General features: G+C 41.1%; 1 protein-coding gene across 1 annotated transcript in view; it reads right to left on the bottom strand.

Annotated features, from left to right (window-relative positions):
- Positions 1–24,506, bottom strand: part of Fbn2 (fibrillin 2) — a 205,397-nt gene that overhangs the window by 84,476 nt on the left and 96,415 nt on the right. Inside the window, 10 exon segments of the mRNA NM_031826.2 lie at positions 1,145–1,270; positions 2,773–2,826; positions 3,598–3,750; positions 9,823–9,945; positions 11,524–11,646; positions 12,613–12,738; positions 13,604–13,723; positions 18,251–18,388; positions 19,442–19,654; positions 20,635–20,787. Coding sequence (NP_114014.2) covers positions 1,145–1,270; positions 2,773–2,826; positions 3,598–3,750; positions 9,823–9,945; positions 11,524–11,646; positions 12,613–12,738; positions 13,604–13,723; positions 18,251–18,388; positions 19,442–19,654; positions 20,635–20,787 — 1,329 coding nt within the window.

Below are 24,506 nucleotides of genomic sequence, written 5' to 3' on the forward strand. Positions count from 1 at the left end.
CTCTACCACTGAGCTAAATCCCCAGCCCCTCACCTGAACTCTTTAGAGGCTAATTTGGAAGTGCCTTTGTTTGTGCTGAATAAAAGATGGCTTAGGTTGTATATTTATTTATTAAGATAGGATTTCCAGCCCAGGCTGGCCAGGGACTACGATAGCTATAGAGATTGAATTCCTCAGCTTCCTGCCTCTCGGGTTCTGGGATTAGAGGTGTGTACCACGACCCTTTGGTTTATGTGGTGCCAAGGATTGAACCCAAGGCTTCCTGAGTGCTAGACAAGGTTCTCTAGCACATTTGCCTGCTTTTAGAACTGTTTGATAATCTTTGGCTGGTACCTTTCCCTACAGATGTTCAATCTATTTAAATATGTAATCAGGGAGTATTAAAAGTCTATCTGCATACATCTTAAACTCAAGGTCAAATGGATATATTGAGTAATAAATCCATCAGTAGAAACCTAGAATGTTAAGTTTCTTTATCCACAATCATCAATTGATAGGTTGTAAAAGCATTATGGATAATTTGTAAATATTCCTTCCAATGATAGATTTATTAATTCTCACTTTATGGAAAAAGAGTTAGTTGTTCTGTGGGACAATTTTGATTCCGTCCAGTATCTTAAGTGTATAAACCAATAAAGCACTGTTCATTTTGTGTTCATTTTGTCCCCTTTCCTTCTGCTGAATGCAAGTTACACAGAAGGGTTTTTTCCTATTATAAGTTGAAACAGGGGCACACTTACTTCTGCTGTCACATTTAGGCACGTGGCAGCAATTAGTGGTTTCTGGATAAAGCTGAAGTTCCTCCAATTGGAACATCACCCTTTCCCCAACTTTACTATAACCAAGAGTGTTAGTTTCTGAAGTCTATGTCTCATTGGAGACATTTAGGATTACATAAGTACAGAGAAGCAATGGGTGAATGATTCACTCATTTGGGAGAAGACTATCTTAAGTAACAGTACACCAGCGAGTTTGACGCTGTGCTGCAGAACTCAGTCCTAACGACTCTGTATCAATACACAGTACACAGGCGATGAGGGGAGCTATGGGATGTCTAGTTTTCATCATTAATTGTCACTTCTTCTCTTATCCATGGGGTCAGACAACATGGATGGCCCTTGTGCATAGATCTCCAGTAACTTACCAATGCAATTTCTTCCTGAGGCGTCTGGCTCATAGCCACTGTTGCAGTTACACCGGTAGCTGCCTCGCAAGTTTTCACAGATCCCGTTGGCACATATGTCAGGATCCAAAGCACACTCATTGATATCTGTGTGAAATATAGCATGGTTAACACTCACAGACACCTGTTTGCAGACTAAGAAAAGGATCTAGTAAGGAACTTCCAACACGTGAAATATCTAACCTACAATTTGCCTTTTAGGGGATAAAAAAAGGAAAATAAAAAGAAGAAAATAAAATGGAAGGATACAAGACACTTCACTGGTAAGTCAGTAAAAAAGAAAGGCGTTGACAGCAGCCAAATAATTAAGTCATGCAGTATGTCTATATTTTTGACAAAATTAATAAAGAACATTTACAGGCTGTTGGCTCAAAATCCAAAGGAAAAGTCAATTTAATAAGTATTTAAAGTCATCTAATTAAAACATAGAAATTTATTAGGAAGGCCTGTATGATTTTATGGTCACTGGATGTCCCTGCTTTGTTCTCATATTTAGCAATTACCTAAGAAATAGGATACGCAGTGTCTCTCATTGTTGATGAGTTGGAATGAATCCAGAAAACACTTAAATATGGCTGCTGACAACCCAGTGATTTACAGCACACCACGGACACATGAGTGCTGTGTCACCAGCGCCCGTGAAACAAACACATAATTCCCAACAGGCAATAGGCTTTAGCTGGAGGCCATTGAGGGGGACTCCTCACCCCCTTCACCTTCCTTCTTCTCCTTACCCTCCTCCTCCCCCACCCTCGTCCTCCTTCTCCTCCTCATCAACAACAACAGGACTGTGACGCAAAAATCCCATTCTGTTCACTGTGATCAGATTCTGATAATGGTTGTTTATAGGAATTGGGATTTATAGGAATTGGTTATCTACAGAACATCTATATAATCCCAGCACCTAGGACAGGGCAGGAGAATCAGGAGTTCAAAGCCAGCCAGGGTTTCGAGACTCCATCTTAAAAAGGAAAAAGGCAATTAGGAAGACTTCCTTAGAAACTCTCTGATTATCTAGCTTTTCATTTTGCATCTGAGAAAAAAAAAATCCCTGTAAAATTCTGCCTCTTTCTTTGGTTTCAGATCTTCATTTAAAACTTCACATCACATCAAACATTCTCCCCTGTTCAACACGTATATCTTCTTCTCTGAGTTTTCTTGAAACATAATGCTACGTTTGCAATAAGAAAACATGAATGAATTCTATAGTTGGACAGAAACATCTTGGTGGTTCTAAAACACAGTCTAATTTGGGGAGAGCATGTCCCAGACTTGATCCGTATCATACATCTCTAGAGACGGATACCTTTCTAGCTGTGTCCGTATAATCACGTGATATAGCACTGCCTCAAATAAATGAACACATAAAATCATGGTTATGGATTTTTAGTAACATTCTCAATGAAGCAACTTTAACCAATAAATATTTGTCTATAAGGAAAAGCAATCACTTGTAAAATGCCACTTAACACTGTCTAACTTAACAACCCTTTCTCCGTTTGTGAATTTCCACTGTAAACAACTCTATCCATCTGAGAACCGGCAAGCGATATAGCGATATTTTATAATCACAAGTTGAGCAGAATCACCTCTTCCATCCACAGTGATGCCTACGCCACCGCTACAAAGACCATGGAACTCCGCTGTGTGAGAAAGAACAAACAGGAAGTCAGGCCATGCCCATACCACATCCACTCATTAACATAACAATGGAGACGTTAAACTCAGCCATTAATATAGCAATGAACACAGAGAGATGTTATGCCTAGCCTGTTCCATAACTCAGCCGTTAAAATAACAATTTTATGTACATTCATTTTAATAATGGAAAAAATCCATTTTCTGGAACATAATTGTCTTAAGAATTCTAAAATCACAGAATAGTATAAGAAAAGGCAGGGAGGTTGTTTATTTTTTGAACCTCACTGGACTTAATTATTATCCAAAGAGGCCCATCCCAAGCATGAATGAACAACGGTCGACCTCGATGGATGTGGGACATCATGAGGTGTCTAGATTTCAAAAGATCCAGTCAGACCGTTTTGTATTTATAATTCCAACAGTGGCAAGTACAATGTCAACCTATTTATACTGTCAGGTAACAGCCATGTATAAAATCTGTTATACAGCAGCAAATACATCTTGTTCACCGTGATCACCGTGAAGTGGGGCAGGCTCACAACCGGAGGCTGCTGACTGCCTGCTTCACATAACGATATAAACTCCGCTCTTTCTTCTTCAGTTCAGAAGACAAAACACTCTAGAGTGGGCGGAGTCCACTGTTGAATTTCCAATTTCCCTTTTTCTTTTATTGGGTAGTTTATGTATTTACATTTCGAATGTCCCAGTCCTCCCTCCCATCCCCCCTCCCCCTGCTCCTGTGGGGATGCTTCCCCTCCCACCCACCCGATTACCTGAATTTTTAGCAGGACAAGGCTGGCAGGGCTCTCCAAAACCATAGTCTGGATTAGCACAGCAGCATTCAGACTTGGTCACTGCACCCGGGAAGGGCCGCACACACACTCCTTTCTTGATTTCCCCATAGCAGGTGCTGCGCATATGCGTGTCTAGTGAAAATAAAGGGATTTGCCATCAGAGACAAGAATGGAAGGCTTCTTTCACCTAAGAGGTTATGCCTTGGGAATGTTCGAGAACATCTGCCATTTTCTCTTATTTCCCATCTTTAGCATCTTCGAGGCTGGGGAATGAACAAATGCCTGTAGAGTAAGGGGACAGCTAAAAACATACCAACGACTGCAGTCCCCCGCCCTACCCATCTGGAGTTCTCTGTGCCACACACGTGTCCATAACCCCAACCATTCTCACAGACCTTTCATTGGCTAAGGATATAGCAACAGTTAAAACCACCACTTTGGGCTTTAATCAGAGCTTGTCTTGGCCTCGGACTGGCATTGGACTCTTGTTTCTATTTGAGAACTTCTAAGGAGCAACAAAGATCAGCTGCCTTGAAATGACTGGAGATTGCCTAGGAGATCTCTTGCTTTCACTTCTTATATTAGCAAGTCTTTCTTCTCAACCCGAGGATGAGTTGGTGACTATGTTTTTAGTCTCCAGTATCCTGGCTCAATTAAGAGTCATGTTTTAAAAATGAGCTGATCATGGTGGCACATTCCCTTACTCCCAGCACTCAGGAGGCTGAGACAGGAAGATCTCTGTGAGTTCAAGGCTAACCTGGTCTACAAAGTGAGTTCTGGGCCAGCTACATAGTGAGAACCTGTTCCTTTAAAAAGGACTGTAATGGGTTGACTTTTGCCAACTGAACACAAGCTAGAGTCATCAGAGAGGAAGGAGTGTTAGTTAAGGAAATGCTTCCATGAAATTCAGCCATAATACATATTCTCAATTAGTGATCAGTGGAGAATGGGCTAGCCCATTGTGAGTGGTGCTATCCCTGAGCTGGTGGTTCTGGGTTCTATAAGAAAGCAGGCTGAGCAAACCATGGGGAGCAAGCCAGTAAACAGCATCCCTCTGTGGCCTCTACTTCAGCTCCTGCTTCCATGTTCTGGTTCTACTTGAGTTCCTGTCCTGATTTTTCTGTCGGTGATGAACAGCAACTTAGAAAAGCTAAAAAAACCAAAAAACCAAAAAAACCTTTCCTCCCCTACTTGCTGTTTTAGTCATGACATTTTGTTGTAGAAAAACAAAACAAAATAATTAAAGATACAAAACAATTTAAGATACAGACTTTTTTTTTTTGGTTCTTTTTTTTCTGGAGCTGGGGACCGAACCCAGGGCCTTGGGCTTCCTAGGCAAGCGCTCTACCACTGAGCTAAATCCCCAACCCCAAGATACAGACTTAAGAAAAAGAAAACAATCACTTTCTCCCTCTGGCACCTTACTAATGGGGCTAAGCAGACATGGTCTCATGAAAGAGGTCACTGGAGCTGAGAGAGAATAGGTAAAAGGTCAAACTAACAGACTCCCAAAGGCCCAAGTTGGGATTCAGGGCAGGCTTGAGTGATTTCCAAGGTGCCTCTTTCCCCTCTATGCCAATCCACATCCCTAAAAATCCCACTCTCCTTCATTCCCTCACCCTCCAGTCTTATGAAATAATTATAGTTTTATGAGGTAGTAAACAATGAATTATTTTTAAGAAAAAACTTGGAACATCTTAAAGGCCAGAGAGGCAACAAAGTTTCTAAGCAGCAGAACATGGTGATTTCATCAGAGATAGCCCCCACTCTAAGCCCCTAACATTGTTCACAAGTTGTAAATAACTGTATCTATTTCTTAGTGTGTGTCTTCTAATGCTTTCTTATGCTCTCGTGGTTTTTAACCATTAACTCTATCGGATTCATAGCTCTGTTAAATGCCGAGATGTTGGTTATTCCTGAGTTTATCGTTCTAATCTGGAGAAGCACAGTTTTGATTTTAAGGAGGATTTCTGTGAGAGCTTTGTAAGGGGTCAGCACGGTCAAAGTTGCTTCCATTTTTAGGACAAGAACATGCAATGTGCAATTTTTCAAAAGCAAGTGGACTGGGCTAGGGAGATGATTCAGAGGCTAATGGTACTTACTTAACTGCTTTTGTGGAAGACCTGAGTACAGTTCCCACAATCCTCATGGAAAATTACAACTACCTGTTGCTTTAATTCCAGGGGATCCGGCACCTTCTTTTGGCCTTAGAGAGCACCTGCATATACATGGTGCACACAAGCTCACCCAGGTACACACATATAAAGGTAAAAATAATAAACAAACCTAAAACAGTGAAAGAATAAAAGCAAGTAGACAAAAAGCTGTGGAATCTATCACAGGAGCAAGCTCATTACACACCAGTTTGTGTGGTTGACTAAGTTACTGAGAGCACTTGATACCAGGAGGTCCCCAAGAAAGAAAGCAGCATGATTCTTGCGTGGGTCTTTGGACCACGCCTACCCTGAGTTCAGATCTCCGTTAGACGATGTATCTCAGATTACTACACTCCTGGCTACCGATGGAGTAGTTTCTAAAATTAACAGGAATGCTAGCTAAACATTAAGTGGGGTGCCAAGCAACACTTAGGAAATAAAAGCCCCAGGGGGTAGCAACCTTATTTCTTTGATCTTTGACAAGGACAGTACTATGATCAAGGACTCCAAGATAGAACTTCAGTTCATATTCCCCTAATAGTGTAACCGAGTCATAATAGGAAAGACAAATGCAATCTGCGAGCTATGAGAATGAGATCACAGGACCTGTGTGGGAACTGGGTGGACCAGAGTCATATATGCATTCAACACACACATATATATGTATATATTAAGATATATATTTTACATATAATTTGCATTTTAGCCTGTTTTTTTCTTTAAAATGAGGTAATTTTGAGAAAATTTCACCAATATGCTAACAAATTTTAGAAACCTCTAGCAAAATACGTATGGATGGGGTTGGGGATTTAGCTCAGCGGTAGAGCGCTTGCCTAGCGAGCGCAAGGCCCTGGGTTCGGTCCCCAGCTCCGAAAAAAAAGAAAAAAAAATACATATGGATGAGGAATACTCATTTTGCATTATTTGCTTTTTAGTGTCAACTTTACTACATAAGTCAGCAAGCAACTCCTAAGACTCACCCTCGATATGATGTCGTTATTCTAACCGAGTAAAAGAAAAAGTACTATTTTTCTTTTAAATGAGATTTTATTTTTATTTTTAATTACGTGTACACGCACACACATATGTGCAGGTGCCCATATGAAGCCAGAGGAGGATATCAGATACCTTGGGTCTGGAGTTAGAAGGGGATTGTGCCAAAACGAGTTCTGGAAATCAAAGTTGGGTCCTCTGCAACAGCGCTATGCACTCTTAGCCACTGAGTCATCCCTGCAGCCTTCTTATTAACTGTCTGCTCTGAGCCGACACCGTACAATGCTTTACAGAGGTGAGGTATGTGGCACTAACACATTTAATCAACAGAGCCGCTGAGGAAAGGAGTGGTCCCTGCCCCCTCCGAGGGACTATATATACCTTGTCTGATAGCACACAGATAGCAAACAACAGAATGGATAAAGAGGGGAACATTAACTTCTATAAGGAAATATGTTAGGGTTTGGAAACACGAGAAAATGGTCTAAAGCCAGTGTTTAAAGGAGCCCACTAAAAATGAAATTTAAATAAAAAATTTCCAATAGCAAGGTAAATTCGAGATCCCATCCTGATATAAGATATAGAGAAATTAATGACTGATCTCTCATATCTGCCCAAGGTTATCTATCTATCTATCTATCTATCTATCTATCTATCTATCTATCTATCTATCATCTATCATCTATCGTCTATCATCTCTCTGTAATCTAGCTAGTTAAGCTCTTAAGAAAATGGTTATTTAAAAAGTTAAGATTTTTGTGCATAATCTGGGCTATAAATTGAGGTTCTTCTTACTTAAATCTTGTCAAGACCAAAAGAATCCCATGGGATCCCTGGGAGGGCTTTTTATTTGGTTTAAGAGGCAAGCCCAATGCTATAACACCCACAGTGTCAGCACTGAACAGATGATGGAAGGAGGCTAGCCTTGTGTCACAATAGACAGGACAGAGGATGATATGTCTGTGGACTGGGTCACATGAAGAAAGGGCTTCATGGGGTGGGCACGCAAGGTAATTTTAATATTTGCAAAGCCATCCTAGGGTGCTTCCAATAATACAAAGGATCCCTGCCCCCACTGTCACTTACTGAAGAGCTGAAGAAGGGAATTTTTTTATTTAAAACTCAGGAATGTTAATTATCATGTGCTCGTGAACATTTTAGTTTCTAAATTTGGATCTCTCCCATTAAATAAAATCTTCATAGAATTTCTTGGTTACCTAACTGCTAAGTTATGGGCTAACCTGACTTTTCTTCCGTCATTATGGGATTTGCTCTGTCTACTGAAATAACTACAAAACAGTTTAAAAGGATGGGGATGAGAGGAAAACATAAGTGTTGTCTCTTGTTTACACTGGGAGCCATGGTTCTTCAGTTCGCTAAAACTGTAGCCTAATTTTCTGAAAGTTTTTATTTTAACAATTTCAATCCTTATAGAAACAAAAATCATTAAAAAAACTTCAGTTAAAGAGTCAATTCAAAGAGGACATAGGCGTGACTTCTTCCTCACGTAACAAGGAGCAGTTCCCACTGTTTATTGGAAGGACTGAAAAAACCCACCTTTAGTGTGAGAATAGCAATATTTAATTTTCCACCCGAATAAATGGTCCTCTATGTTAAAAAGTTGATACTGCCACGAAGACAAAAAATTCACAAAAGCATTCCGAAGATTTCTGATGTGTTCCAGGCGCGTGGATAAAAAGGACCAAGTCTTGGTTTTGAACATCAATTTTGTGATAAACGCTCAAAATTGGGTGCTTGAAAGAAAAAAGTAATTTCTCCATCCTAAATCAGCTTGGCGTTCACTTTTGATTTCAGCGGAATCATTTAGGTGTAGATGAAAAGAAACCAAGTATTTTAAGGCAAACTGAAAAATATCTGGGCTCTCTGCACAGGAAGGAGCTACATTCTTCTAGCTGCCATATCCAAAATTCCTCCGGACAAACCTGCAGGCTGGGACGGAGCCTCCGCCGGACAGCGGAGGATTTGAGAGAACAGATGATTTCCATCTGCCGACCCCTCCTTGTCCCTCCTCATCCCGCCCGGGACTCAGGAGTTACACGTAAAGTATTAAAGTACGATGGCTAAGAATTTCCCTTCTCTCAAATAGGCTTTCAAACCAGCCTAGCTGTCTTCCTGCATAAGCTGAGAGTCAGAGAATCAGACCAACCCATACTTCAAGTCACAAAAGCACTTGGTAGGGGAAACTCCGTCAATGTCTCCTTCTAACGTCTCTACGCTATCACCGCAGAGTTACTGCTTAGGCCTTGAAGAGCCCACAGCCTCTCACATCCTCCGCACGCCTTTTCAATGCCAAAGCATGGCCCTTTTGATTCATTTCCATGCTGTCCATTCAGTTTCCAAAAGGAATTCGGAATGGCTTAGAGTAAAATGTGTATTCCGTCTCACAGTCTCCCTTCATGGTGGTGAGAAATACTCCTGAATACTTTAAGCATTGGATATGAGTACACTGCCATGGCACGAGTTGCTTATCTTCCAGGCTTTATTTGAACAAAAGTTAAGAGTGTACGTGAATGTGACTATAATCCCCAATTCTATATGCTGTGGTTAATAACAGCATGAATAACCACTGGACTCAGAACTCTCTTTCTTTGTGTATCATCAGAGCTTTGAAAAGAGAGTTTAGGGCCTCAGTTTTAGAAAAGAGTTTTATTAAGATATAACTTATATGCCCTAGAATTTACCCATGGAAATTCTACATCTTAAGAGCATTTACACTCACAGTGGCTTTAAGACCGTTTGCATTGTTCTTTAGCTAACATTTCCTTCTCCCACCACCATGTCTTCTCTGCCCTTAGCAGTCACATTAAATGCACGCAGCTTTGCCTCTCTGGCCATTTCCTATGAAGGACATCGAACACAATGTGGCCATTTTGTGACTGGCGCTTTCCACTTGGCATGCGTTCAAATCTTACCTGTGTTTTTAGCATGCATCCTCCCTTGTGGTCAAATACTATTCTTTTGTGTAGACATATCCCATTTTACGTTTTCAGAGATCACTTGGGACCATCGGGCCATTATAGACTGCTTCACTTACCAACACATACACGTCCATCCACACCCACAGCCAGGCCGGGAGGACAGTCACAGCGGAAGGACCCTTCGTTGTTGATGCAGTGCCCATTCATGCAGATGCCCGGGGTCTGGCACTCGTCCACGTCTGCCCAGGGGGGACAGAAGCTGGTCCGTTACTGAGTCACAGACTTTGCCTGCTGAACCACTCTAGCCTACCAGCCTTTCAACTGAGTAACTTGTAGAAGGTTTTATATAAGTGCAAACTGGCATCTATAACAATACAGTCCTATCAAGCGCTTTTGTAGAAGGCCGAATAAGATCTGCCTTATGCATTGAAGGGGGAAAAAAGAGTCTCACGACATCTACTATCTCTTTGATAGCCTGTTTACTACTAATAATATCTAACTCAAATTAGGCAAAGTAAGTCTCTATAAATCTATGGTCGACTTTTGCAATGTTTTTCACAGGGAGGCAGATTCTGCTTTGGCACTACCTTGAACATTTCATACCAACAACAAAGAGCTGAGGTAGACCTTGGCTTCCAGTCCACTTGTATTTATCAAACGCCGTCCAACACTAAGGAGGTTTCTGAGCAGCAGAGGCCCACCTCAGACACGGAAGTGAGAAGACATAGCTTGGGACACTGGTAGTAAAGAAAGCTGATGAAGAGTGATTTCCAGGAAGGATGAATGGGTACAGGCTGGCATCTTATACAGGTGTTCAATCTTCCTAAGAAACTCTCAAGTGACGGTCCAGACTGTCGTGCAATCCTGGATGGTACAGGGCAATGCTGGGCACCTATCCTGTTAAACCTATCTCAGCCAACCGACTTTGAGGTATCAATCCTAAGCCATAGCTGGTCCACTCCACTTTGTATTCCCCTCCTTTGCAAAGTCAAAAGCTAACTGTTATACATAAACTTGGCACCACTTTGTATCCCTACTGTCCCTGCAATGTTAATGAAGTCATAGGGCATGGTAACGAGTCTCATTTTATTCAGTTAGACCGGTGTAATTGAAGGCAGAAAGGTTGATCTTCTCTAAGGAAGGAAACGGAAATAAAAAGAAAAGCTTGCTTCCAAGACAAAACCCACAAAGACATGTTCCATGTTACGAAGCTCTGCTTGTGAGCATGGATGTCATAGAGTGTCACAGATTTCCAGGGGGTCTCTATTTATTAAAATTATCACTAGAGTTGGGTCTCCACAACTGCTTCATAAACAAAATAGCTAATGAAAACACTCAAATTATGTCTCTACTTAATGAAACTAAGATAATAGATTCATGATATGTTTCCAAAGAAACTGCAGATCAGCTCTACGGAAAATATGAGATACTGTGCCCATAAAAATGACCTTAGAAAAATCCAGTCCTGGGAATATATAAAAATGAAAAGTTTGCAAGGGCATTTGATTACTCTTGTTCATTTAGCCAACAAGCAGGAAGACACTGTTTTTTAATTGTCTCCTTCAGACTTAATCGAATCACCCTGCCAGGCCCTTAATTTTTCCAATACTATTATTACTTTGCAAAGACACCATTGTTTCTCCTCGTCTTTTCAGTTCACAGAGTTCACAGTGTATTTTTCCATAGGAAGCTTTAGACATCTGTCTTACTCCTAGCAGGCGCTATGAATAAGATGATATTGAAATAAAGAATATACTCTTGCATGGTCCCGGGGACTGTGAGTCACAGTGACTTGCTCATCTCAAAGCTCTACGTACCTGTGCAGTAGCGGCCATTTGGAGCCAGGACAAAGCCTGGCTTGCACACGCACTTGAAGCTGCCATCTTCATTGATACACATCCCGTTCAAGCACATGTTGGTCGTTGTACATTCATCGTGGTCTGTGGCAGAAGACACAGTGACCTTGAGCCCTGGCCTCAAGATGCCTCTCCTTCCATAGTCTACAGTCAAACTTGCCTCTGTCAGAATCCTGTCCTTGCGGGCACTATTTCACTCTTTAAAGTTATTTAGCTTTGAGATTATAATATAATTATCTCATTTCTCCCTCCTCTTCCCACTTTCCCTTCCCCTCCATGTTCCCTTCCTTGCTCCCTTCAAATCCTTTGCCTCTTTCCCCATTTCCTGTTGATGTTCCTAGACACATACATACAATCTGTCCAATCTTCACGATGCTGTGTATCTGTATGTGTTTCTGGGGCTGACTGCCCGTTCCTTTCACTTTTAAAAATAAGGTTGTCTAGTGCATGAGCATAAGTCATGTAGAGGCTTGAAGGACCTTCGGTATAATGAATGAAAAGGCAAGGAATACATCTTAAAACCATGTAAGCATCCGTGGTCTTTTAACACCCAATGGGTGTTCGGTTTACAACGGAATTAAAACCCAGTGAGCCTCACTGCAGGTAGAGTGATCTGCTCTTCCGTTAGTGAGTGTTTGACGTCTATTCTTCAGCTAAGCATGCCAAGCTATCAAGAGATTCAGTTACTACAGAATTTCCCCAAATTTAGAAGGAGGGCGCCCCTTCTCTATATTGCCAGTGTTGTGACTGTGGCATTTAAAATTCAGCACATTGCTGAGTAATAATTGCTACGTATACTGAAATGTGCACCACATAGGAGAAATGCAGGACGTCACCGATTATGTGTTGTTGTAGCGTTCACGGCTCATTAATTCCATCGCTTTACATTTCCAGTCATGCCATGTGCTTTCATATTCTATTTACCTAGGTAACGTGACCCACTTTCTTTCACGCACGAGTTGTGGAAGCCTTTGTAGACATCATATATGTGGCCCTAAATAAAATGCACATCTTCTAAAAATCCTTTTCAAGGGAAAAGGAAGTCCATACCAACACAGTTTTCTCCATCTGTGGTTAACTCAAAGCCAGCATTGCAAATGCACTGGAAGCGTCCATCTGTGTTCACGCATCGGCCATTTTTACACAGGACCCCATTCTGGATGCACTCATCAATGTCTGACAAGATTAAAGAGAGCCAAACAGTCTTTGTCATGCTCGTTGGAGAAAGCCGTAAGATCATGCATGCAATTTGAAATACTCACTGCTGTTTTACATGTGTAGGATCGTGCTCAGTTCTCAGCAAAATCCTCACCTCTCACTAGCTTCTCTTTTTGGATAGAAAGCGCAAGCGGATGGTAGGTGAAGGGGGAAAGACAGAGAAAGGAACATGGGTGCAGTTAGCCTGAGAGCGGGTAGGAGGGGGCCGGAATCATTGGGGCAGCGGTTTCTGGCATAGTGGACAAAAGCCTTAAAAGTCAGAACCCAGTGCTGGGTCAGTGAAGGAAACTGGAATTTCCGGCTTCAGAGCAATATGAGGACAACCGGTGGAGGAAGTCCATCCAGGCACCTAACTGTGCGAGGACGAGCAGGAAATGAAAGGCACTCGAACTTGTCTCGTAAAGGAATTCTGAGCTGAATCAGCAGTGAGGTAGGGTTTCGGTGATGTCGTGGGTGAAGCAATGAGACTACGAATTCAGACAAGGAACGATTCAGTGTTGGATTGTGAAAAAAAAGTAGTTGAAAAACGACTATAAATCTTAAGCTCAGTGGACAGCAGTGCTGATGTCATTTGGAGAAAGGCAGCTGTGCAGTATACGCAAAGAAAGCAGACAAAGCGTTTTGAAGCCAGATACTGCATCGCCTGGGTTACACACGCACTCGGTGCTTATGCTTTTCTCCAAGAGCATCCTCAAACAAAGCCACTATGTAACAGTGCTTAACTAATCCGTATCTGTCTCATTTTAATAAGCTTCCTTTAACTTCAACAGCCTTGCCGACTCTAGCTCACAGACTGGGTTTCCGAGCAGAGCCCCTGCCTTACCGATACATGCTTGCTTCGTAGGAGTCCTCTGGAATCCAGCGTGACATTTACAGTAATAGGATCCAGGTGTGTTAACACAATCTCCATGACTGCAGGGGTTTGATGTACATTCATCAACATCTGCGAGCAGCAAAAGAAACCATTACAGACGTCGCTCAATTTGTAGAAATGTTTGTTTAAAGTGCATTCGGCCTCCCAAACTTGAGAGAAGGCCGGGCCGTGGTAACAGTCTAAATAGCAGAGTATTTATAAATGAATGAAAATTCCTTTCCTCAAATACACACAGAGTCCAATTTGGAGATTTACAAAAATAATGCTTATTGGAGAGTCCTAGTGAATTTGCTTTAATCAGGAAATAATGGTTTTGTTTTTTTTTTTTTTGTTTTTTTTTTTCAACTGGAATGATGCCCAGTGATTAAAGGCACAGGCTTCGAAAAATAACAACTGTGAGTTCCAAGAGACAGGAACACTCAGCAGCCCTGGCAATCTAGGCAAGTTAATAGCCTGAGGCCTTGGACAATATCATGAGAACAATGGATGGTTTCTAAAGACTCTCTCTCTCTCTCTCTCTCTCTCTCTCTCTCTCTCTCTCTCTCTCTCTCTCCCCACGTGGTCAATACTGTTAGTTTTAAATAAAGGAACTGATGGACTCGGGAATTTCTTTGTTACTTTGTTGCAGGCTCGTTTATACATACGTAACTAGATATTCACCGAAGCTTTATTTTGTAGTAACAATCATAAATATATAGAAAACAAAAACCGAATAAACAGCGATTTCTTCCCCATTAACTTTGGATCTCCTAAGAGTCGTGAAATTGGTACTGAGAGTTTCTTTTTCACAGAAAATAAGATTTGGTGTAATTATCATCCGATCTGAAGCATGAACAAGTTGAAAGTTTTCACGCAAGGTCTCCTAAGGCGCAGTTAAATGCGAACCCAATACGTTGGGTGTGTAAAACCACAGGCTAGACTGAACAAATCAGACCAGGCAAATCCCAGTGAAATCGCTGTGCCAGTGTACGCTGAACTTCTCCTTTCTTAGTAATGCCCACTAAGTAGTATTTTGAATGCTGGCAAGTTAAAACCACTGCTGTACTGGTTTGCCATCTCAGGTACCTGTAGAAGTCCTTAGCATTTCAATTTTAGTTACACTGGAGAAAAGAACAAAGCAGTCAACCCAGGGGGACCATGGTAATAAACAGATTGCTCTTCTCGCAGATGCTCCTGCCAGAGGGACTGCGCTCTCTCCACCACGGCAGCCTCATTTATATAAACTTTCAGATGGACTGCAATTAAACCCTCTCTAGTCAAGAGAGAGAAGGCAAAACAAAACCTCAAGGTGAATACAATTAAGACAGCAAAGTCTAACAGGATTAGGTGAGTTTTCAATTCACCCCGGGGTCCTTTCAGCCCCCTTAGACTCACTTACATTGACACTTTTGGTTGATACCATCAATCCTACTGAGCCAAAGGAGCGGAGCGGAATGGGGAAGAGAGAGTTTAGAGCATTAGCGAACAAACACATCAGGTACAATCTGCGCACTTCCCACTATGAAACCGAACCTTCGCTTTGCACTGCTGAAGAATTGCCTCGGTTATCTAGAGGTGCACTACTGAAGCCCAACAGCTAAAAATGACTCATAGGTGTATCCTATTGGAAGCCCAGTGTAAAACTGAGTTGAGGTGAAGACTTTAAGAGAGCAAGCACCCAACCTCCTCCCTCCAGGTAACCTGTCCAAGGAGCCATGGAAAAATGGAAGAATCTACAGTGTCACCCAGCATGTCTTTCTCTCTTAAGAACCCACCCCCATGGCTTCCTGTTGCCCATGACAACTCTTCCCACCCCCCCTGTCATTCACAGGTATCAAAGCTGAATTCTTAGTCTCCTACATTTCAGCTAACGGACCGTATCTGCTCCTTGATTTCTTTACTTCTTTACCAGCAAAATAATTAAGTTGTTTTAAAATTTGAAGTTCCCTTTAAACTTGGTTTCTTTCTTTCTGTTTGTTTACCAGGATTGGGATATTTAGCTTTCATTTTTATTTCTTTTTTATAGTTCTTGGAATCAAATCCTTGGTCTTAAGTATGCAGGCAAGCACTCCAGCAATGAGCTCCAGCCCTGGTAGCTGGAGATTTGGTTTTAGAATGGTCGCAAGCCGGCAACACTCTCCTGAGCCCTGCATTGCATGTCTCTACCTTTCTTAAAGGAACGGAGATAAACAACCATTGTAGTCACTATACTTTGGTAATTTTGCTTTCTTTCTACGATTCCATTAAGGACTGAGTAGTGTCAAGTACAATTCATGGGAATCTTAGACTCCTAAAACAAATGAAAAGAATTGCAGAAATATTTTAATTATTGAAGTTATTAAAATTTCAGACACCATGAGCTTAAAATTTTACCCTTGGAAATTATTATGTATGTAATATATAACTATATCAGCTTATAAAACAGTTAATTTTCACAGCTCCATATTACCCAGGGCAGGAGAGGAATGCATTTATTCCCCATTGTCCCATGATAAATGATATGAAGTAAAATGATTTTAACAAGTGTGAATTAGACATGCACTAGGCATTGCAGAATTTCACGTTTGGTTGTGTTCTGCTTTTTGTTTTTGTTTATTTGCTTGTTGTTTTAAAAACATCGATATATTTTATTAATTTATTTTTAAAGGTTTATTTATTTATTTACTTATTTAATGTATGTGAATACACTGTCACTGTTTTCAGATACACCAGCAGAGGGCATCAGATCTCATTACAGATGGTTGTGAGCCACCATGCCGGGTTGCTTGGATTTGAACTCAGGACCTCTGGAAGAGCACTCAGTGCTCTTAACCACTGAGCCATCTCTTGCTCTTGTTTTTTTTAAAATAGTGGAATCACTCGTGACACACTGAATCTCTAGTGACAACCAATGCACATTACAAAATTCACTCAATGCACAAAACAGATCAGTGGGCTCTGCACAACACACAAAGGGTTGCTGATGTTTCCACATTACAGAGAAGCTCTATGCATTAGCATTCACTGGCCTTGAGTGGAATAGCAGAGAAGAACCACAACTATCTGAAGGCCTTGATGACATCCTGTCCTTTCTCAACTATTTTATTTATAGGGATTTTTATGACTAAAAATTGAGTTTATCACAAGGTCCAGCTAAAACAACTTAGCAAGCTGACTAATACAGAGAGAGAGAATACAGCTTTTTAGTTTTTTGCTTTATCAGTATACTTTCATTTATTTTAGAACATGCAATTTTTATGCACGCAGGTGGTACCTACATCGATATGCAATATTTATACTGTTATTTAAATTAGTTTAGATTTTTATTCTTATATTAAATTATGTGTATACGTGTGTGTCTATGTGAATGTATGCCACCTATGAGTAAGTGCCTGTCAAGTCCTGAATAGGCTCTTAGATCCCCTGGAACTGGAACAACTTGACAAGGTTACAGCCCCTCTGCAAAATCAGGATGTACTCTTAACTGCTGAGCCAGCTCTCCAGCTCCTGTCATTATATTTAAAAAATTTTTATTTATGGTTATTCTTTCTGTGTGTGCATTGATGTATGCAGATATGTGTAGAGGCCAGAGGTTAACATCCCTGTCTAACAATTATTCTCTTCCTCCTTTTCTTCCTTCTTTTCCTCCCCCTCCTCCTTCTTCTTCTTACTTTAGGGCTAGGATATCTTATTGACTCTGGTCTTCCTTGATAGGGTAGACCAGTTGGCCAGCAGGTCCCAGGAAACCCTGTGTCTGCTTCCCCATGTCTGGGATTACAGACACACACTTCTCTGCTTCTTACATGTATGTCTGGGGATCTGAAATCTTCACGCTTACACAGTCAACACTTTACCAGCTGAGCTATCCCCCAAGCCCTCTGTATTTATTAGATGCGGTCCTTCTGTATTTAAGGAGTTAATAGTTGTTGCCCGTGTGGTTGTATTCCTTTAATCTCAGCACTCAGTGGGCAGCAGAGACAGGCAGATCTCTGTGAGTTCAAAGCCATTTGGTCTACATAGTGAGTTCTAGGACATGTAAGGGCTACAAAGAGAAACTTTGTTTTACAAAACCACCAAACCCCTTCCCCAAACCCCCAAAATCCCAATACAAAACAAAATCACTGCAAAAACAAACAAACACACCAACCCAAAACTCACACAAAGGAAGACAGAGAAGGAGGAAGAGGAGAAAGACAAAGAGAATGAAGTGGAAGTTAATGTTTCCAGTCATGTAGTCAGACCCAGTACTTTTTTAGATGTTAAATGAGCCTGGGACCAAATTATTTAAATATTTATAGTTGGCTATCCATTCTCACCTTGAATGGATCGAATGAATATTGCCTGTGAAATACATTCACTTTAAAATTTTAATTCATATTAAGGATAGGCAAGTCTATAAAGGAAGGAGAGACAGAAATTACGTTTAGAGAAAGAGGGGATGGGGAATTCTTGATGGGATTTAGGTCAACAACCAGTTAAGGGGGTCCCATGATTCAGAGAGTGGCATACACACCAGGAAAACAGCACTGAAATTCATTTTACTTCAAACAACCTTAAAAAGTTCGTATTCAGTCCCATTTGTTTTTATGGTCCAGAGGCTATCTGAAGACTGAGAAGGCTTAAAGAATGTGAACTTACCTATACAATCTCCATTAGCATCCTGCTTGTAGCCCATGTTACATTCGCATCTGTAGCTGGAAACAGTAGGTATGCAACGTCCGTTCAAACACAAGTTGGCATGGTGCTTACAGATGTCTATTGTCTGGTTGAGAATTGCTACAGAAAAATATAACAAATCATACTTGGTCATTACAACATGCATTATATACTCGAACTGGATTTTTAGAAGTTTCATAGAAATTAATTAAAATTGTATCAAAAGCCTGCATTACTCTGTATCTTATTAAATTATATTTTTCAATTGGGGTATATATATTACATATTATATATGTATGTATATGTATATATACATACATACACACACACACACACATATATATATATATATATATATATATAGTCATTTCGTAGTCATTCTCTGTTACCCTCACATTTTTATTAAACTTTAATATGGAGGAGCTTAAAAATAAATACTTGAGGCACATGGCCTTAAGTAGAGTTTGTAAGTCACACATCTGGAAACTTGCATCTTTCTGAAAAATTTCAGGAATGTTCTCCCATACGTTTGAGCACTTTTTTCTTTTTGGAACTTGTTGAATATTTAGATGTAGCAAATAGGCAGCAGGCCAGAAAGAATAAACAGAGCACTGTGGGACATTATTAAATATTATCATCAAGAACAGTGCTTTTAAAGAGCGGGCTTAAGTGTCAAGCAAGCGGGCACCAATTCTGCTCCGCAGCCCACGGTTCTCAGTTTCAAGCAATCAGACAACAACGGCAAAACGTGAGGTGGAGAGGCTGTGTGCTTCAGAGGACTGGGAGAGGCACAGAGCGGGGCTTGCTTTCTCTCACTGGAGACATGGCCTTGGAATGTAATCCAAGCAGTGTATGAGCAGAGCAGTGAGACGGGCCAGATGAACTCCACCAAGACCCCAAACATGCTTTCCAGTGATGTCATCGAGATCAGATGTCTTGGACTCGCATTTGGATTTTGAAAGATCCTTGGTCACACATACTTTTGTTCCATTTTATCCAAAGGTATGAGGAATAGGTAAAATGCTTTGCTATCACAGTTTCTTAATTTAATTTAATATTGGTCCATTTTACACACACACACACACACACACACATACACACACACACGTGTCAGCTAATATAATATCACTTAAGGCTGGAACTCAAGAATCTACAGGAAACCTGATCACTTACTTAGTCCCGTGATGATGGGTCCCTGCCCTCCAGCTCCTACTCCAGCTCCTCCAACACCAGGAGAAAAGCCATTGCCTCCAGGGATGGGCAGGAAGCCTGTTCCTCCTGGGCCATAACCATTGCCGTTGCCTCCAGACCCTCCAGGTCTAGAAACTGAACTCCCCGGAATACCGCCCATTGGAAGACCGTCCAGGCACAGTCTACGGTACTCTTCTGTGAGAGAAAGAGTTTGGTTAAACACAAATAGAGTTCTCGCTGCATCATAAACATAGCTGTCATGGGTCACTTTTAGTTTACTTGTTCTATACAATATGAATAAGGAGGTTATTATATTATTCAATATTTTCAGTGCTGTATAGTGAGAAGAACAAGGTATGGGCATTTCTGAAATATTTAAAACTTATGGTCCTCATTATTTTAACCAAGTTACAAAAGACAAAGAGCCCTTTGTATGAACCTATTTTTACTTTACACTCTAAATATTGCTCATAAAATTCCAGACATAACTATGAATGCGAGAAATTTACTTGAGCAGGTGAAAAGCTTTGGGTAACTCATTCTACATGTTTAGTTTTACTTGAATTCTCATCAGTATTCTGTCTACCCACACTTTATGTCTGTTTTATTCATTTTAAGGAGTTTGATATTAATATATGTTCAGAACAGTGTTCTAAAATGAGTTTCAGCAGCAGAATCTATTCAGGTAGCCTTCAAATCTTTCCTTAGTTGTAGAAGTATAAAAGAAGCAACTACCATATTTTCTTAATTATTTGTGGACTTAGGGTAGTATATTAGAGATCAAACTAAGTAGTATATTATGGCTTCACGATTTTGAGAGAACAAAGAATGTATCTCATTTTTCCCCATAATAAAGATGACAAAAACATCAAGGTATTTAGTTCAGAATCTCTAATTAACTGCACTATTCATGGTACATATAGCAAGAGGGACTCCTCATCTTCCTAAGCAGAGTTTCCCAAAGCAAACTAATTTAGAATACACAGGATATGAGAGGAATTAATTCTCAAGGTCGTGAGAAAGGAAAGAAAATATTGTAAAAGACTGGTGCACTATACACTGATGGTCATCTGATATAAGCATATGACCTGCCCCAAGTAGAAGGGCAAAGTACATCACAGTTATTAACTTTTTAAACACCTTTGGTGCCAAGGAGACAGTGGCCTGCCACTCACCAGAACCTCTGACAGGACAGGCCTCAGGAATGGTCCCGATGCCCCAGCAACGGCCGGGCTCGCAACAGCACTGAGCTTTTGCCATTCTGCCTGGGAGTTCTTGAGCACAGCGGCCATTCACCAGGCCGGAGAAGCATGTGCCAGTTCTCTGATCTGAAGATGTAAAGAAAAAACAGAAGACACAGCGGAATTACCTCCAGGTCTTACAGCAACCATTTTTAGTGGTAGGCAAATAAAGGAGAAGTGAATTCCACTGACTCATTATTTTTATATCAGTTCATTCCTTTGTCTCTTTAATTCTTACACATCTGATCATTGCTTTATTCCTTTATTCAGTAAAGGTTCCTTTGATTAGTGATTCTATGTCCTGTTCCTTGGGTGTGAAAGTGAAAGGCATGTAAATCTGAGGCAAACTTGAGCTGACAAGCCAAGGTCTGGAGCTCAAAACACTGGTCTCTACAATCCTATTTGAGGTTGATCAAGATACTTTTTGAAACTGGGGAGTAAGGGAGTAGGGTTGTGCTATGCATGTGAGGCTGGTCTAGAGCTGCAATGTATCTCAGGCCAGCATCAAAGTGGACCCACATGTATCCTGAGGTCTGCCGCTGAGATCTACGTAGCGATTTGCTTTGCAACAATGTCTAAGGAAGATGTTGACTTAAAGGTCAATCAGAAGCTGCCTGACCACTATGTCTGACCACACACTTAAACCCTGGTAATAACTGCAAAAGCAGTTTGCAAGGGAAGAAGAGAATGGATTGTAGTCATAGAAAGAATAGGGTCCCATACTTAAGAAGAAAAGAAGGCTGTTATCATAGGAGCCCTAGAGTCATTGGGATTTAAATGCAATGCCATGAGGGTTTGTGGATGGTTTCAATTAGACAAAAGATAGTGACTGACATTCTTAGGATCATGGCTGATGTAAAAGGAGACAGGAGATGTTCAGGAGACCAATGGCTTTGATGAGAGCAGTAGCAAGGACTATGTTATAAAGAGCACTTTGAAGACAGGCCTAATAGGAAATCACTTACATGCTGGATATAAGAGAACGAGTGATGGAAATTTCCTGAGTTTCGACTTGGACCGCTAAGATGGCAATGAATAGGAAACAGTGGGCTGAGAGTACACCGGGCAAGGCTCCTCTGTCATCCATAATATACTTAGGATGTTGAATACATGAGTTGGAGCCCAGGGGAAGATTTAAGACAGATATGTGTATCCAGGAGTTGTCAGTGCACATACATAATCTAAAACTGTAAGGCTGGATGACATTTTTTAAGAACTCAGGGTAGCTAAGGAAGTCCGAATTGAAGCAAGGCGAAACCTGGATGCATCGCTGAGTTTGGCAAAACCGTTGTGGTAAAGCCTTGGTACAATATTTGAAGGATTTGGGGTAGGAAATTAACATGATCAGATTTGAGGCTGATAGAGCGCACCCTGTCAACTAGACTGAGAAAGAATCAGAGTGGCAGAAAACACAGCAAGAAAAAGTGGTAATGGTAACAAAAGGCTCTCGATTCCAAATCACACAGGAATAAAAAAATACAAATCATCGGCAAACATGATATACAACCACCTTTCTTTTAATAATTGAAAAAGTTATATCCAGTTAGCTTTGTACTATTGTAATGTGAGCAAGCTCCTTTGTCAAACAGATAAACAAACTAACAAGTCCCCAGGGTGATGACAGATGTCCAAGGCATCCCTCAAGCTGACTCTGGAGCCCAGAGCAACTTCAAACTAGAAACTATCCTTCCCCAGCCTCTGAAGTGCTTAGATTATGGATGTAAGCCACCATGTCTTCTTATTTAGAAACATATCTCCATGATCATACAAAGGTACAAAACAATACTCAGGAGCCTCACGCCAGTCACGCCAAAAACAGAGAGATCAGTTTTCTTCAGGGACAAGTTTCCTGATAGTTTATACAGATCTAAATGGTCAGTCCTTAACACAAGTAAATACCATCAACACTAAATAGACTGAGTAAGTCACACACACACACACACACGCACACACACACACACATGTACACTCACAGGTACAGATGCACATGTATTTAGCAATACTAATTAAAGCAAATGTGATCATCAATATGATAAGAGCGTGGGGGGAGTTGGAAAGAGGGATAGAAATTGGTGTAAATACAGTACTCATAAAATATTTTTTAAATTAAATTAAAAATTATTGTGAATAACTCCAGTAATAGACACAGCTGACATTCCTAGCTCTAATTATGCAGTCTAACAATAAATACACCATTTTCCCAAATGGTCCACAGCGTTCTCAGACGGCCTCCAACCCAGAAGGAAACAGATGAGCTGTCTTGCAGATAGCCAAGGAGATGGGGAAATCGTCCTCTCATTGACAGCAGACACTCGGCTTGCGGGAAAGCACAGTGCAGAACTGGCCACATGCATCACGCTTAAAGCCGTGGGAGACACTAAAACTCTCAGGAGCTGAGCTTGAACAGTCTGTAGATGTGCGTAACTTCCCCGGTCGATTTCTATTGCGAAGTGAGTCATGGGAACCCATTTAAAAACATTCGTTCTGGGAGCCAAAGGATTGTATTCTTAGCTCCAGTTGATTGCTGTGCTTCTCAGGAACAAGATGTCAATTAAGATAAGGAAGCTCTGAATAATCAAGAATGATCCCCCAAATTATAGCGTCCAATCAGTGCTACAGGGGAGCGTAACATGTGCCATGTGGCAAGGCTTCTGCACTAAGGAGGCTGTAGCAGCCTTGAGTCAAGAGACCCAGGTTTACTTCCATAACTGCATTTAATACTTCTTACTCATAGATCAGAGCTGGTGGGAAAGCGGAATAAAACAATAGGTTTCGTTGTTGTCGCTGTCGTCGTTGTTGTGTTGTTTTGTTTTGTTGTTTTGCCACCCAACTGGTAGACTGTCTACTGGGAACGTCCCTCTCAATGAAACTACCCTGAAAACTATGACAATATGAATAAAAAAACCCTCTGCCAGGCACATGTGGAGAGAGGTACTGGTGGGGGAGGCTTGTGTGTACACATCCTTGTCAATGTTGCTCTAACAAAGATAGGGAATGCAGTAAAAAGATTGAGAGATGTGACGATGAAAGGGAACGAGGAATCATCTAATAAGAGATCTGGAAGAGGGCAGACAGAATAACAGGCAATGCTCTACACATGCAAACCTTCCAGAAATTTCTAGCAATGTCACAAGCTTAGGCCTAAGAAATCCACAGTAAATCTAAAGTGAGAGAAGAAAGAGCAAATCCAAACTACATAAAATAATACTTACAGAGGTCTGTGGTAAACACTTTAAATAAACCTAGCCCCACAGTAGAACGGTAACAGCTCTTTCAGTAACCGACAGTAACAGCAGAATTAATTCTGTAGGTGAGGAGAAATCTCAACACCAAACGATCCCGTCTCCTCTCATAGGCATATCCGGAGTCTCCCAGCCACAAACGAGAGGGCTGGTTTCTTTTCAAACGTGTACCGAAGGTTTCGAAAAACTAAGCGTTTGCTCTGCCGGCAGCAAACGCCAGAGACTTCTCCCACTAAATTGAACATAATGAAGTTGGCTATCGAGAGCAAAGGAAACCAAGAAAACTCTGCCCACTTCAGCACATTGCATGGGTTCAGGCACAGCATTCCATTTGGAATGTGGCCATGCATATAAGATGTGAATGTAAAGCCCAAGACAGCAGGTTTATCAGGAAGCCGTTCTACATGGGCCCCGCTCTTCAGTCGTCTGCTGGGATACTGCACGTTCAACACAGAAGATTCTGATGACTCGGTGCTAACCTAACATTGTGCACATCTTTTACTTTTTCTTTGTATTTTTGGATATTTTATGTATTTACATTCCAAATGTTATCCTCTTTCCCAG

The sequence above is a fragment of the Rattus norvegicus genome, chromosome 18 (genome assembly GCF_021556685.1).
Source record: "Rattus norvegicus strain SHRSP/BbbUtx chromosome 18, alternate assembly SHRSP_T2T, whole genome shotgun sequence".
NCBI lineage: Eukaryota > Metazoa > Chordata > Mammalia > Rodentia > Muridae > Rattus > Rattus norvegicus.